Consider the following 15083-nt stretch of genomic DNA (forward strand, 5'->3'; position numbering starts at 1 on the left):
ATTTTAATCATAGTTCTTCCATTCATATATTGTAAGAGAGATACTTTCAAGTACATTGAGCAAATCTTGTCCCTAGAGAATCATAAGTAAATTTACATGCTCATTCTGTGTTCAGAGGTTTCATGTTAGCTCATATTTGCATGGAACCACATAACTCTGTGGCAGCTGACTTTTATAGATGGTATGGTGATGTTATTTGAGTATCCTTTGATCACTACCATCACTGTCCTGGCATGAGAATTAGTGATTGAAGGATATATTCAAAATAATCAGTGAAGTCAAACAGCTCCAAATGTCTGATTTTCTAATTATTAATGGACTATCTGGATAACGTACTAGAAATACCCAGTTATAATTCTGTATATATATAATTCTGTATATATATTATGTTGTCTGTGTGATGCAATGTCTTGTATAATGAAGCAGATGTAAACTGTGTCTTAATAGATGTCTATACAGCATGATAATCATTGAAATACTTAGTTCTAGAAAGCACTTCTGAGTTACATTTCTGGACATGTTAACATTGCTGTGTAGCACAGTCGTCATCTACCCATCTATCATGCCTTTAGGCATTTTGTGTTCTAACTGGCAATGAGGAGATGTTCCAGAAGGATTTGCCTAGGGGATGTCTCAGCATGACTATGTCATTACTATGAATTAATTCTGAAAATCTTGCCTCCAGGTGGGCGTTGGAAAAAAGGCTGAAGCTGTAGCAACAGTTGTCGCTGCAGTAGATCAGGCCCGTGTTAGAGAGCCCAGAGAACCTGGGCATCCTGAAGAATCCTATGCTCAGCAGACTACCCTGGAGTATGGCTACAAGGAGCACATTTCTGCCACGAAGGTCACTGAGCATCCCCAACGTCCAGCCTCAGAACCCCAAGTTGTCCCGAAAGCAGTCAAGCCTGTTGTGATTCAGGCTCCTTCTGAGACTCATATCAAAACTACTGATCAAATGGGAATGCACATATCATCACAGGTGAGTCTGCACTTGTTGTGTTCCCCCTCTGCAGTGGAAAGCAGGCAGAACTGGTGAATAGTGGTGTCACTGAGTTTTATTTCAATGCAGATCAAGAAAACTACAGATGTAACTAGTGAAAGATTAGTCCATGTGGATAAACGTCCCCGCACAGCAAGCCCTCACTTTACCGTTTCAAAGATTTCTGTTCCTAAGACGGAACATGGATATGAGGTAAGAAATGAAAGGACACGGGAGGAAGTTTTCAGGTCAAAAGGAGCAAGTATCTAAAACATGGTAGGAGGTATCTTTGGGGTAGGCAAATATGGCCTCTTTTTAATGTCTATTTGCATTCATGGTGGACACAGAAGCCCCTAAGGTTTGGGTTCTGAAGTTGTGCATAAAGGTGCGCCTGGAAGAGCAGGTGGTGTCTTACATGTTTGAAGAGATGGAACGCTATGCAGGCCTCTTTGTTTCCCATCTCAGGGATAGCTCAAACTCAAATGTTTGGGTCACTGTTGTTCTAGTAACTCTAAAGATAGAGTATCTCACAATGTGGGTTTCCTTAGGTTGTGAGACATTCCAAGGTAACTCAACTGGGAATATATTTCAATAATACTGACAGACATTAAGAAACCTCAAATCCATGTACTAGCATCTTATATCTGCCCCTTATTAGCTCTGTTGTCAGGAGACTGAAAATTCATGTGAAATGTGGGTAAAAAAAAAATCTTAGAAAGCTGACCAAATGTTATAACCTTCAAAATTAGTCACTGTTGCCCTTCTTATATTGCAATTCTAAGACACAGAAATAAAATTTTCTATGTTTTCAAAGAATTGTGACGTACATGTTTGTTAAGTACATGGCTGGGAAAGGCTCAAATTATTACTGAAACCAAATAACCATAGATACTAGTGGAATAAAAATAGTAATGGAAACTTTCAGAAATATTTTCCTGAATGTCTACATTTTCAGTCTTCACAAATTAGTGGTTAAAATCCTAATATTCTCCTTCAAACTATTTCTCATAAAATTTGCTAAGTAATTTTGTAATGTTGAAATACTCACTGCAGTATTTTCAAATGCAGAATTGGGATGGCTAAGTGAAAATTCTAGATTGAACTTTAGATCTTCAGTCTTTTTATGACCTATACTGTAAAATAAAAATGCCTTAACACAACTCTTCATATTTTAAAATCTGTCTTGCAAACTAACAAATTACCAGGCATTTTCTAATTGACATATCTTTAACTCTCCATTAGCAACAATGAAGGCATTAAAAAAATGGACCAAAAAAAAAAAAAAAAAAGAAAGAGAGAGAGAGACTTACAGCAGTAAGGAGGACTAATAGGAAAACACTTATGAATGGTGACTTGGATGACAATGACAAAGAAATGACTTTTTTGGCTTCCTTTCCATTTAGGCATCCATTGCTGGTAGTGCTATTGCCACTTTACAAAAAGAGTTGTCAGCCACATCCTCTGCTCAGAAGATCACCAAATCGGTGAAGGCTCCTACAGTGAAGCCCACTGAGACTAGAGTAAGGGCAGAGCCCACCCCCTCACCACAGTTCCCCTTCGCCGACACCCCGGAGACATACAAGAGTCAAGCTGGCATTGAAGTAAAAAAGGAAGTGGGGGTGAGCCTGGCTGGCGGCACCGTCCGGGAAGAGCGTTTTGAAGTGCTGCATGGGCGGGAAGCCAAGGTGGGTGACTGGTGTGTGAGCTACCTCTTGACCCACTCCCATTGATCCCACCGGTGAAGAAGCACTCAGCAAGGTCACCTGATTCCTTTACTATACTCAGTTCTGTGGCGTATGGTTGAATCAGAGGGCTTTTCCCAAAACTAACTCTTACATTTTGTGTGTGCTAGGAGTTTATGAAATTGCTCCCAATCTCATGGGAATCTTGAAATATCCTTTCTTAAAAATCACAGGTAACAGAAACAGCAAGAGTACCGGCACCTGCTGAAATCCCTGTGACTCCACCAACACTAGTCTCGGTGAGTGAAGTGGATTCTATTGGATTCTTTCCGTAGTTGACCATAATGATTTTAACATTTGTGTGAGAGGATCTGCTGCTCAAAGTTCCCCCCACAAAGGCATCAGGGAGTTTATCAATGATAATTTTAAGATCATACCCTATTTAGTAAAAAGGACATTCTTTGTGGTAATCATCATTCAAGTATCCAACAGACTTTATATGACTTTATAATGTATGCAAGGCATTATTTCTCAATATTGATACGTAAAACGAACCCAGATCTCTTTGAAGTCTTTACCTTGCTATATAAAAATATATACATAAATAGAATGATACAGAAAGTGAGAAGTATCCCAGCAGAAAGAGAAGCCATGGGAAGGATGAATTGGTTCTAGCTGGGGTACAGTAATAACTGTTGAATAGGTGGCCTTTGCTACCACTGCACCTTCCAATTTGATGAGGATTTGAAAAGTTTAAGGTACAGGAAGACACAGATAAATATAAGCAATATTATTATGTAATATTATTTAGGCACTTGAAATTGACTATTGCATTGATTTCAAATTAGGAATATTTCAATTTCCAAGAAATCTCTTTAGTAATATTTCTGAAACCCTGCTTAAAAGGCCATTTTGTAGCAATTCAAATGTGCAATTTCAAACCTGGTGTTTATTATAACATAAGCATGAATGATTAATGAATATGCACCCATTTCATTATCTCTTTAGGGCTTGAAGAATGTGACTGTCATAGAAGGTGAATCTGTCACCTTGGAATGCCACATCTCTGGATACCCATCCCCAACAGTGACATGGTACAGAGAAGACTACCAAATCGAAAGTTCCATTGATTTCCAGATAACCTTCCAGAGTGGAATTGCCCGCCTTATGATTCGTGAAGCCTTTGCAGAAGACAGCGGGCGATTCACATGCAGTGCTGTGAATGAGGCTGGGACCGTTAGCACATCCTGCTACCTGGCTGTACAGGGTAAGTGTTTCCCCCTGCCCCGATACAGTTGTACATATCTCTTATCAACATCCTCTTTCAGAATCAGGGGCTATGTTAGGGGACCCACTGAACTGTTGTTAAGCAAGAGTCTCTAATGGAACAGACTATACAACTCACTCCAATGAGAACCTTTTGCTTTCTTCCAGTGTCAGAAGAGTTTGAAAAGGAAACTACTGTGGCTGAAAAAATGACCACAGAAGAGAAACGGTAAAATGCTCTTTGGCTAATTAGCTGTTTTTCTAATACAGTTTTGACTTTCTGTTTTTGTGGAACTGGCAAATTGCAATTCAGAAGCTAATATGAAAAGAAATTCTCTTTGCAGCTTTGTTGAGTCAAGAGATGTGGTCATGACTGATACCAGTATCATGGAGGAACAAGCAATGCCCGGAGAACCTGCTGCACCATTCTTTATTACAAAACCAGTAGTCCAGAAACTGGTGGAAGGTGGAAGTGTTGTGTTTGAATGCCAGATTGGCGGCAACCCCAAACCCCATGTCTACTGGAAAAAATCAGGGGTTCCTCTAACCACTGGATACAGGTATCTTGATAATGAAGTCATGAAGTTCCCTATAATTTATGTAATCTGTATATGAATATGAGGGAGAAGTGAAATTTACTAGCCACACCAAAAACTATAGACTTTTTATAGTAGAGGCTTCATAGCTTGGTTTTAGGTACTCACACATATTTGTATGAAATCTTTTTGAAAAATCAAAGTGTTTATGTATAATGGATAGAAGATTTGTTTCTTTATATTCTACTATGATTCATTCATTTTGCCAGTGAAACAAGGAAAGTCATGTGGACTCTGATGTGCACATAATCTCTCTTCCTTAAGGCACTTGAGGCAACTTTTAATAAAAGCACATAATAATCAAGTTACCAAGAAAGAAAAGAGTAGGGGTTATGTAATGCCAAAGAAAACTAGTTATAAAAATTTGTAATAAGAGTCTGCATGTGATCATGACATTTAGCTTTCACTTTCCTGAAATTCAAGGCAAAACCAAAACCATACAATAAAAAGGCAATGTAATTTTTAGGTTAAAAAATTGTAGGTGCTGGAGCAGGTGTTAGAGCACAGCTGGTTAGGCTGTATCATAGAGAGCCTGCATCCCAGATCAGAGTTACAGTTCAAGCCCTTGCTACTCTGCATTCCCGATTCACCTCCCTAGTAGTACATCTGGGGTGCAGAAGACAATTTCTAAAGTATTTGGGTTCCTGCCACCTACATGGAAGACTTGGAAGAGTTCCTGAATCTTGGCTTCAACCCAGCCCTGCCTCAATTTGTGTGGCCATTTGAGGGAAAAGCCAACGAATGGAAGATCTCTGTTTCTCCTCTTCTTTCTCTCTTTGAATTCTTTTTTTTTTCCTGCATTCTGCCTTTGAAATAAGTATTTTGTAATGTCAAGGTCATATCTTAGAGAGAAATATGAGGTACCAAAGTTCTGACAAAGGATTTCATTTTTTGATCATTAATTTGATCTTCAAGTACATATGAAACAAAGTATTTTTTGTTTAAACAATTTCACTATTTGGCAACATAAGCATGAGTGCCACTTATTTCCATTTGTGTGACTCTAGCAGTTTTGTATCCAATTTTTTGTTTTAAAGAATATATGAACATTATTTTAACTGAGCAATTTTAATTTCTTTGGTCCTCCTTCAAGTTCATCCCTAAATGTTCAGCAATCTCACATTCTATGGCAAAGTTGAGTTATTATATATTTAGGACTTTATTTCACAGATCCATTCACACTAAAAATGTATAATTCTTTTATGTTTCTCATAAATGATTTTTTTGCTTATTTCCATAAAGATACAAAGTGAGTTACAACAAACAAACTGGTGAGTGTAGACTGGTGATTTCTATGACTTTCGCTGATGATGCTGGAGAATACACTATTGTTATACGTAACAAGCACGGAGAAACCTCTGCCTCTGCTTCCTTACTGGAGGAAGGTAAGTACAGCTCTAAGTCACTTCTTAGATGTATGATAGGACCTGCAATTCAGGGAAGCACATGAGGCCAGAGTTGGCTCAAAGAATTATTATGGTATCCCAGGGGTGATGCTTGGTCCATGTCTTTTGGCTTTGGCTCTATAGGAAATGTCTATAGAGCATGTATTGCTGATGCTTACCTCCTGAAACGTTGGAAATAGTTTCTGTTTGGTGATGGATGGCACCTGCCTATCGCTGAGACGATGTAGGGATCCTAATTCCAGTTGCCCTCCCAGTTCGGGAAGGTGATAAGGGAAACAGAACACAGACAGTGGGGAGCTGAGACTGTGTACCTCGCTTCAAGCAGGTAGTAACCCCCTGCCCTGGAAGGCACCACACTCAGTGTTACTGGTCTCCAATATTTTAAATGCAAGCTATAAATCAGATTTTTCATGTTTCATGATTCAGAAAACAATTCAGTAGCATTCATGCCAAAAAAATGTATCCATGGATCACTTTTACCTACTAACTGTTTACATTTAAAGTACCATCCCATGTCCTGTCTCATTTGATCTGTACAACATGAGAGAAAGTTGGGCTATCATCCTCATTTAATAGATCATGCACATAAGACTGAGGAAAGTTTGAAAAAAAAAAAAGGCTGAAAGCCACACACACATTAAATTAGCAAGACCTCTAGAGTAGATCCCGAGGGACTTGCTGCTGATAGGAAAGTTTTTGTACAATAGTGGTGGCTAGTTGGAGTTAGTTTTGAAGTTCAAACTAATGAATATTTATTGAGCACTTTGATAATAGAAATTTGAAAAATTTAGGGTTTATAAAATCAGCTTTTCCCTAGTCTGGGGCTTGCCTGAGTGAATAGTGGCATGAATTACTTATAATAAGGAGATTAAGAAATCACTTGTCTTCTTAACTCTTAGCTGATTATGAGTTACTGATGAAGTCCCAGCAAGAAATGCTTTACCAGACACAAATGACTGCATTTGTTCAAGAACCCAAAGTTGGAGAGATGGCACCTGGATTTTTATACTCTGAGTATGAAAAAGAGTATGAAAAAGAACAAGCCTTAATTAGAAAGAAGATGGCCAAAGACACCGTCATGGTTAGAACTTTTGTTGAAGACCAGGTGGGCATAAGTAAAATGACTAAATAAGACATTATATAAATTATACTTTCCTCCCAGGGTGTTTGATGTTTTCATTCTCAAATGATAGGATGAGAGTTGGACGAATGCTAGAAGGTCTAACTTCACTACGGACAGCTTTCCTTAATATTTATGACATTTGACATCTGTGATAGGAGGAAAGAAGTATTTTACATACACAGCAAAATGTGACTTTAGAAATAGGACTGTATGTAATGTTTAGGAGAAGGCGAATCTGTCAGCATAGCCAAGTTCATGATTGCCAATAGCCTTTTCTGTGTGTTGAACATCTCAAGCAGAGGCTTCCTCTTAGAAGAACATTTTGCCCAAGGTAACAAAACTTTTCATTGGCAAAGGTGACTGTAAATTCCAAACAACCACAGCACTCGTCTCTTAATCTAAAACAACATCTAGTCCTTAGTTCAGAAATTCATAGGCAGTCTTAAAGAATTTCTAGCAATATCTTTTTAACAAACTGTAATTTTTACTGCATAGGAATTCCATATTTCTTCCTTTGAGGAGAGACTCATTAAAGAAATTGAATATAGAATAATAAAGACTACCTTAGAAGAACTTCTTGAAGAAGATGGAGAAGAAAAGATGGCAATGGACATTTCCGAGTCTGAAGCTGTTGAATCAGGATTTGAAATAAGACTCAAGAACTACAGGATACTCGAGGGCATGGGTGTCACGTTTCATTGCAAAATGTCTGGATATCCATTGCCCAAGGTAAGCAATGAGCATTTGTCACAGCTCCATACCACAGTGGAGAAACAAGCAAGTTACAACAGAGCTAATTCATCTAGATTTCATTCACATACCATGGTATTGTTTATAGATTGCATGGTACAAAGACGGCAAGCGTATCAAACCTGGAGAGAGATACCAAATGGAATTTCTACCAGATGGCAGAGCCAGCCTGCGTATACCTGTTGTCCTTCCGGAAGATGAAGGAATCTACACTGCGTTTGCCAGCAATGTGAAAGGAAATGCAATCTGCTCAGGGAAGCTGTATGTGGAGCCTGCTGCACCTTTGGGAGCGCCGACTTACATACCCACACCAGAGCCAGTGAGCAGAATCAGGTAAAGCTAGTAATAATCCAGGCTGTTTCATGTTTACATTATTTCAAAACCTCAACTATCCCAGTACCAAGTTACTGTTCTATGGGGAGAAATAGTTAGAGACTGAAAAAGCAAGGAGACTCACCTTTGGCCATCCTAAGAATTGCTGAGTTATTCTTCCTGGCAAAGAGCCTTCATTAGTGTAACATATCATTCATTTTCCTTAGTTTATGTAACAACCCTGCAATTGAGGGGCTGCTGTCAGTGTGTGGAAAATTGGATCACTGAAGATCTAAGAAGCTAAAGTATTTGCTTTAGTTTGGCCAGTGCAGATGCAGTGTGTGACAGGATTTTGTTTTATTTTGTTTCCTAATATGATTTTTGTGTTTTCCATCTCTCATGCTTAAAAAATATAATTACCTGTGAATGTTTTCACATTTGAGATGTTTTCTTAGTTGAATAAAGAAACTGGCTAGTTCAATCCAAATGAGGAGGGAGGATAAGGCAGCTAGTATTGCTCCAAGATTTTGAGCCTTAGGACTTGGGTGTGTTGAGTGACTACCAACCAGATTGAGAATATGAGGAAAATACAGCTTTGACGGCAATAAAAATATATTTTTGTGGATCTCAGCTTGAGTTGCCTTCTGGTACCAATGAGGAGTACATTTGGAAGTTGTATTGGTGAATAAGAGAGAGGGAGAGAGGTTGGTTGGATTTTTTTACACTTCATAGAAATCTCTGGCTTGCCCCTCTTTTCCAGATCTGTTTCCCCACGTTCTGTGAGCAGGTCTCCCATACGCATGTCTCCTGCCCGGATGTCTCCTGCCCGGATGTCCCCTGCACGAATGTCCCCTGGACGCAGGCTGGAGGAGACCGATGAGTCACAACTCGAGAGACTATACAAGCCTGTTTTTGTGTTAAAACCCACTTCTTTCAAATGTCTGGAGGGGCAGAGTGCCAGATTTGATTTAAAGGTTGTGGGTAGACCTATGCCGGAAACCTTCTGGTTTCATAATGGTAATTATAAGGTTTTGTTCTTGAATCATTCAATTAAAAAAAAATTTATGGGTATGTCCAGTGTTTCTTAAATATGTTTTAAATCTACTTTTTCACTTGTTTTCTGATAGGCCAGCAAATCGTCAATGACTACACTCATAAAATAGTCATTAAAGAAGATGGTACTCAGTCGCTGATTATTGTCCCTGCCACACCCAGTGATTCTGGGGAATGGACTGTGGTTGCCCAAAATAGGGCTGGCAAATCTACAATTTCAGTGACTTTAACTGTGGAAGGTAAAATAAATAAACAAATGACTTTATCACTTGGGATTTGGTACTTACATCACTGCACTCTAAACCGTGACTTTTTTTTTCTCAGCCGTGGAACATCAGGTAAAACCAGTGTTTGTGGAAAAACTGAAAAATGTCAATGTCAAGGAAGGTGCCCGGCTTGAAATGAAAGTCAGAGCAACGGGTAATCCCAATCCTGACATTGTGTGGTTGAAAAATAGTGACATCATTATGCCACATAAATATCCAAAAATCAGGTAAGCTTCTTTGGAAATAGTAAAACTAAGCTTTCTATACAAACCTGTTATCTAAGAAAGCAATGTATTTCAATATTGATTTTTATCCCTCTACTATGTTTTTTAGAATTGAAGGAACTAAGGGAGAAGCTGCTCTTAAAATCGACTCCACCGTCAGCCAAGATTCAGCCTGGTATACTGCCACTGCTATTAATAAGGCTGGCAGAGACACTACACGATGCAAAGTTAATGTTGAAGTTGAGTTTGCAGAACCTGAACCAGAGAGAAAGCTCATCATTCCACGAGGAACATATAAAGCCAAGGAGATTGCAGCCCCAGAACTGGAGCCACTCCATTTGCGATACGGTCAAGAACAATGGGAAGAGGGTGACCTCTATGACAAAGAGAAACAACAGAAGCCATTTTTCAAGAAAAAACTCAGTTCCTTAAGACTGAAACGCATTGGGCCTGCCCACTTTGAATGCAGACTGACACCAATCGGTGATCCTACGATGGTGGTAGAATGGCTCCATGATGGAAAGCCACTTGAGGCAGCCAACAGGCTCCGTATGATCAATGAATTTGGATATTGCAGCCTTGACTTTGGAGTTGCATATTCTAGGGACAGCGGTATCATTACTTGTAGAGCCACTAACAAATATGGAACAGATCATACTTCTGCCACCCTTATTGTTAAAGATGAGAAAAGTCTTGTGGAAGAATCTCAATTGCCTGAGGGAAAGAAAGGCTTACAGAGAATTGAAGAATTAGAGAGAATGGCCCATGAAGGTGCACTGACAGGTGTAACCACAGATCAAAAAGAAAAACAAAAGCCAGACATTGTCTTGTTCCCAGAGCCAGTGAGAGTCCTTGAAGGAGAGACTGCTAGATTCCGCTGCCGAGTAACAGGCTATCCTCAGCCCAAACTCAACTGGTACCTTAACGGACAGCTCATCCGCAAAAGCAAAAGGTTCAGAGTTCGTTATGATGGCATTCATTATCTGGACATCGTGGACTGCAAATCATATGACACAGGTGAAGTCAAGATCACTGCCGAAAACCCCGAGGGTGTAATAGAACACAAAGTGAAGCTTGAGATTCAACAGAGGGAAGATTTTAGATCTGTCCTCAGGCGAGCCCCTGAACCAAAGCCTGAGTTTCACGTGCATGAATCAGGAAAACTTCAGTTTGAAGTACAAAAAGTAGACAGACCTGTTGACATCTCTGAGACCAAAGAAGTAGTGAAATTGAAAAGAGCTGAGAGAATTACTCATGAAAAAGTATCTGAGGAGTCTGAAGAGTTACGCAGTAAATTCAAGCGCAGAACAGAAGAAGGTTATTACGAAGCCATCACTGCCGTGGAGCTTAAGTCTCGGAAGAAGGATGAGTCTTACGAAGAACTCCTAAAGAAGACAAAAGATGAACTTCTGCACTGGACCAAAGAGTTAACCGAAGAGGAAAAGAAAGCCCTTGCCGAGGAAGGCAAAATAACTATTCCAACTTTTAAACCTGATAGAATTGAACTAAGTCCTAGTATGGAAGCTCCCAAAATCTTTGAAAGAATCCAAAGCCAGACAGTGGGCCAAGGGTCTGATGCACACTTCCGTGTCAGAGTTGTAGGGAAACCAGATCCTGAATGTGAATGGTACAAAAATGGTGTAAAAATTGAACGCTCTGACCGAATCTACTGGTACTGGCCTGAAGACAATGTGTGTGAACTTGTCATAAGAGATGTGACTGCTGAGGACTCTGCCAGCATCATGGTGAAGGCCTTCAACGTAGCTGGGGAAACCTCCAGTCATGCCTTCTTACTTGTCCAAGGTAATCAAAATCTTTCACAAGATAGACCTATCTCTGGGCATCTATGAATATCCACTCATGTTTCTTTTTGTTGCTCTTTCCCGTTACTCAAATGGTGAACAACATTTAATACAATGTTCATTTCTTGTAGCCAAGCAATTGATTAATTTCACACAAGAATTACAAGATGTTGTGGCTAAGGAAAAAGACACCATGGCAACTTTTGAATGTGAAACTTCAGAGCCATTCGTCAAAGTGAAATGGTACAAAGATGGTGTGGAGATTCATCAAGGAGACAAATACAGAATGCACTCTGACAGAAAGGTTCACTTCCTCTCTGTGCTGACCATCGACACATCTGATGCTGAAGACTACAGCTGTGTACTCGTGGAAGATGAAAATGTCAAAACAACAGCTAAACTGATTGTTGAAGGTAACAAATCCACTTTCATTGATAATGTAAAGTCAACATCAGTATAAAAGTAGAGATGCCACTTTCATTTCATAAAGGGAATTGTTTGGGAATGAGACTTTAAGGAAAAAAATCAAAAATTTATATTCCTAATCACTGATATGGGCCATTTGTATTGTAAAGGAACAACATTTTTTTAAAATCTTTATAAAAACATAGCTAGAATTTCAAAAATAATTTGAAATTGAAATAACTCATATTTATTGACAGTTTGTTCCTCAGTTAACTGCAGGTGAATATTGAGGGATGTAAGAGGAATTCAATGTATTGCCTTGATCCTAAGACTGGATACATGAATCTCCAGAGAAAGTAATTTTTCCTTTTCTTATACTTCAGGTGCAGTTGTAGAGTTTGTGAAAGAACTTGAGGACATAGAAGTTCCAGAATCATTTTCAGGAGAACTGGAATGTATTATATCCCCTGAAAACATAGAAGGCAAATGGTATCATAATGGTGTGGAGCTTAAATCCAATGGCAAATACACAATTACCTCTCGCCGTGGACGTCAGAACCTCACGGTCAAAGATGTAACCAAAGAGGACCAGGGAGAATACAGCTTTGTTGCTGATGGGAAAAAGACCACCTGCAAACTCAAGATGAAACGTATGTCTTCCCATTCTTATCAGCCTGAAGTGACCATTTCTGTAGCTTATTGACAAAAGTGGTCATAACCTTTTGTTCTGTGTTTTACAGCCCGTCCCATCACTATTTTACAAGGACTCAGTGATCAAAAAGTCTGTGAAGGTGACATTGTCCAGCTTGAGGTTAAAGTCTCCTTGGAAAATGTGGAAGGAGTCTGGATGAAAGATGGCCAAGAAGTGCAGTCTGGTGATAGGGTTCACATTGTAATAGACAAACACTCCCACATGCTTCTCATTGAAGACATGACTAAGGAAGATGCTGGGAATTACTCATTCACTATTCCAGCCCTGGGGCTCTCCACCACTGGACGTGTCTCTGTCTATAGTGAGTGTTACTTACACAGTGTTCTATTTACTCTCTCAAATGACAGAAAGGTTTTTCATGAGCAGACATGTTAAAAATCTGTATTCATAATTCTTGCATGTCTGTGTTTGTAGGTGTTGATGTGATAACACCTCTAAAAGATGTTAATGTGATTGAGGGCACCAAAGCTGTGCTTGAATGCAAGGTCTCAGTGCCCGATGTGACTTCTGTAAAATGGTACTTAAACGATGAACAAATCAAGCCTGATGACCGCGTGCATGCCATTGTCAAAGGCACGAAGCAGAGACTGGTGATTAACCGAACCCATGCTTCAGATGAAGGCCCTTACAAGCTCATGGTTGGCAGAGTTGAAACCAGCTGTAACCTTTCAGTAGAAAGTAAGTATTATTCCATCTATGCATGTGTCCTTTTGAACATTGTAATTTCCCAGGGTAACAATAATGTTTGTTTTTTCTCCCCCTCCACAGAAATTAAGATTATCAGAGGTCTTCATGACCTTACCTGTACAGAAACTCAAAATGTGGTCTTGGAGGTTGAGCTGTCCCACTCAGGAATTGATGTTGTGTGGAATTTCAAGGACAAGGAGATAAAACCCAGTTCTAAATACAAAATTGAAGCCCATGGGAAAATATATAAGCTGACAGTTTTAAATATGATGAAAGATGACGAAGGGGAATATACATTTTATGCTGGAGAAAATATGACATCTGGAAAACTTACCGTGGCAGGTTGGTGCATCTGTGACCTAAATTCCTGGATGGAGAGGTTCTTTCCATTCAGAAGTTGTTGTCCCTTTCCCCATACATTCCCATCAGCTTACCACTTCGATGCCTCTGCTTATGCTGATCTCTAAGGAAGCAGTGCACTCAACACTATCCCCATCACCCTAAATTCCAACCATTCTTCCAGACCCTCCTCAAATGTCCTCCCCAAAGGGTCTTCCTTAATCTCCCCATTCATGTAGAAACTCCTTTTACCTAAGCCCATAATTTGGGTGCCTGTTTCATGACCTTTATGATAAGCCTGTGTTATTCCCTATTTGCTCTTTCCTCCAGAGTATGGTCTACAGTAATCTGAAACTTATTCTTTATATTTTCTAATATGCTACACAAATGAATGATCAATAAATGTTTACTGAATGGATATATATTTAAACTTGTCTACTCTAAATATCTTTATCTTTTTAAAGCACTTTTGCTTCTTCAAACTTTATTTCTTAACTTTCTTTCATACTTTTTTTGAGGAAGCAGTTAAATACTTTTAAATACAACTTACTGTATTAGTGCATTTTAGGGGAAGGAGTATGACACAAAGTAGAGGAATGACCATTCTCACTCAGCAGGAGTTTTTAGTTTTGAAATGAATAACCAGATAATTACAAACCAATTATCAATGGAAAGCTAGACGTCACAACTAGTTAGTTTGCAACCTTACATTTTAGTATTTAAAAAATAGAGGTCTTCACTGAACTTATCTGGACAATAAGATGCTGGACTTTATGCTAGGTATATGCTTGCAATGAAGGAACCTCAACTGAACTTGAACTGTGGTTATGCAGGAAGGTGGAGGAATCCACTATGGGGGGAAGGGTTGTAGGAGGGGTGGGGGGAATCCCCAGTGCCTATAAAACTGTATCACATAATACAATGTTAATAACAATAAAAAAAAAGAAAAAACAAACAAAAAAATAAAATAAAAAATAGAGGTCTGGCTTTCAGGTTCAGCTGTGCTGTCCATGCTATTTAATGTATAAGTAAGTCAGTAGTAATGGTGTGTCCCACTTGGAATGAAAGTTACCACAGTTGATTACCTTATTGCATTTTCTCAGAGATTTGACAATGAAAATGATTGTCAAATTTAAGTTCTGCAATTTGATCAATTTAGTATGAATTACATGTTTTCCAATGTGTGAAAGCAAGGAATTATGAGCCCCATTGTGATTTTACCCAACATTTGCCAAATACCTAATTTAAGCCAGACACTGTGAGAAACCCAGAACACAAAAATTCCATTTTCCCTCTTGAATAATTCAAAACTTAAAGAGTGATAGACAGATAAGCAACTTACCAGTAATTATTTCTGATAATGGATAATGGGAATAAAGGTAGAATACTTCACAAAAAAATGTTTGTGAACATAGTGATTTTTTTGTATATATGTATATCTAATCCCATAGAGTTTTAGAAAATTCTTACCAATAAAGTAT

The 15083-nt window shown here is 38.9% G+C and overlaps 1 protein-coding gene across 6 annotated transcripts in view; it reads left to right on the top strand.

Annotated features, from left to right (window-relative positions):
- LOC121168137 (titin) overlaps nt 1-15083 on the top strand; it is a 262883-nt gene that overhangs the window by 16913 nt on the left and 230887 nt on the right. For all 6 annotated transcript variants that reach the window (XM_040997939.1, XM_040997940.1, XM_040997941.1 and 3 more), the window contains 20 exons: nt 686-979; nt 1070-1192; nt 2383-2664; nt 2895-2960; nt 3670-3928; nt 4096-4156; nt 4272-4487; nt 5766-5908; nt 6829-7034; nt 7548-7781; nt 7891-8135; nt 8875-9131; nt 9242-9406; nt 9492-9660; nt 9767-11460; nt 11591-11872; nt 12248-12514; nt 12605-12877; nt 12991-13254; nt 13345-13605. In XM_040997939.1, coding sequence (XP_040853873.1) covers nt 686-979; nt 1070-1192; nt 2383-2664; nt 2895-2960; nt 3670-3928; nt 4096-4156; nt 4272-4487; nt 5766-5908; nt 6829-7034; nt 7548-7781; nt 7891-8135; nt 8875-9131; nt 9242-9406; nt 9492-9660; nt 9767-11460; nt 11591-11872; nt 12248-12514; nt 12605-12877; nt 12991-13254; nt 13345-13605 — 5761 coding nt within the window. The remainder of the gene's footprint in view (nt 1-685; nt 980-1069; nt 1193-2382; nt 2665-2894; nt 2961-3669; nt 3929-4095; nt 4157-4271; nt 4488-5765; nt 5909-6828; nt 7035-7547; nt 7782-7890; nt 8136-8874; nt 9132-9241; nt 9407-9491; nt 9661-9766; nt 11461-11590; nt 11873-12247; nt 12515-12604; nt 12878-12990; nt 13255-13344; nt 13606-15083) is intronic.

The sequence above is a fragment of the Ochotona curzoniae genome, unplaced genomic scaffold (genome assembly GCF_017591425.1).
Source record: "Ochotona curzoniae isolate NIBS_2020 unplaced genomic scaffold, NIBS_Ocur_1.0 patch60, whole genome shotgun sequence".
NCBI classification, from domain to species: Eukaryota; Metazoa; Chordata; class Mammalia; order Lagomorpha; family Ochotonidae; genus Ochotona; species Ochotona curzoniae.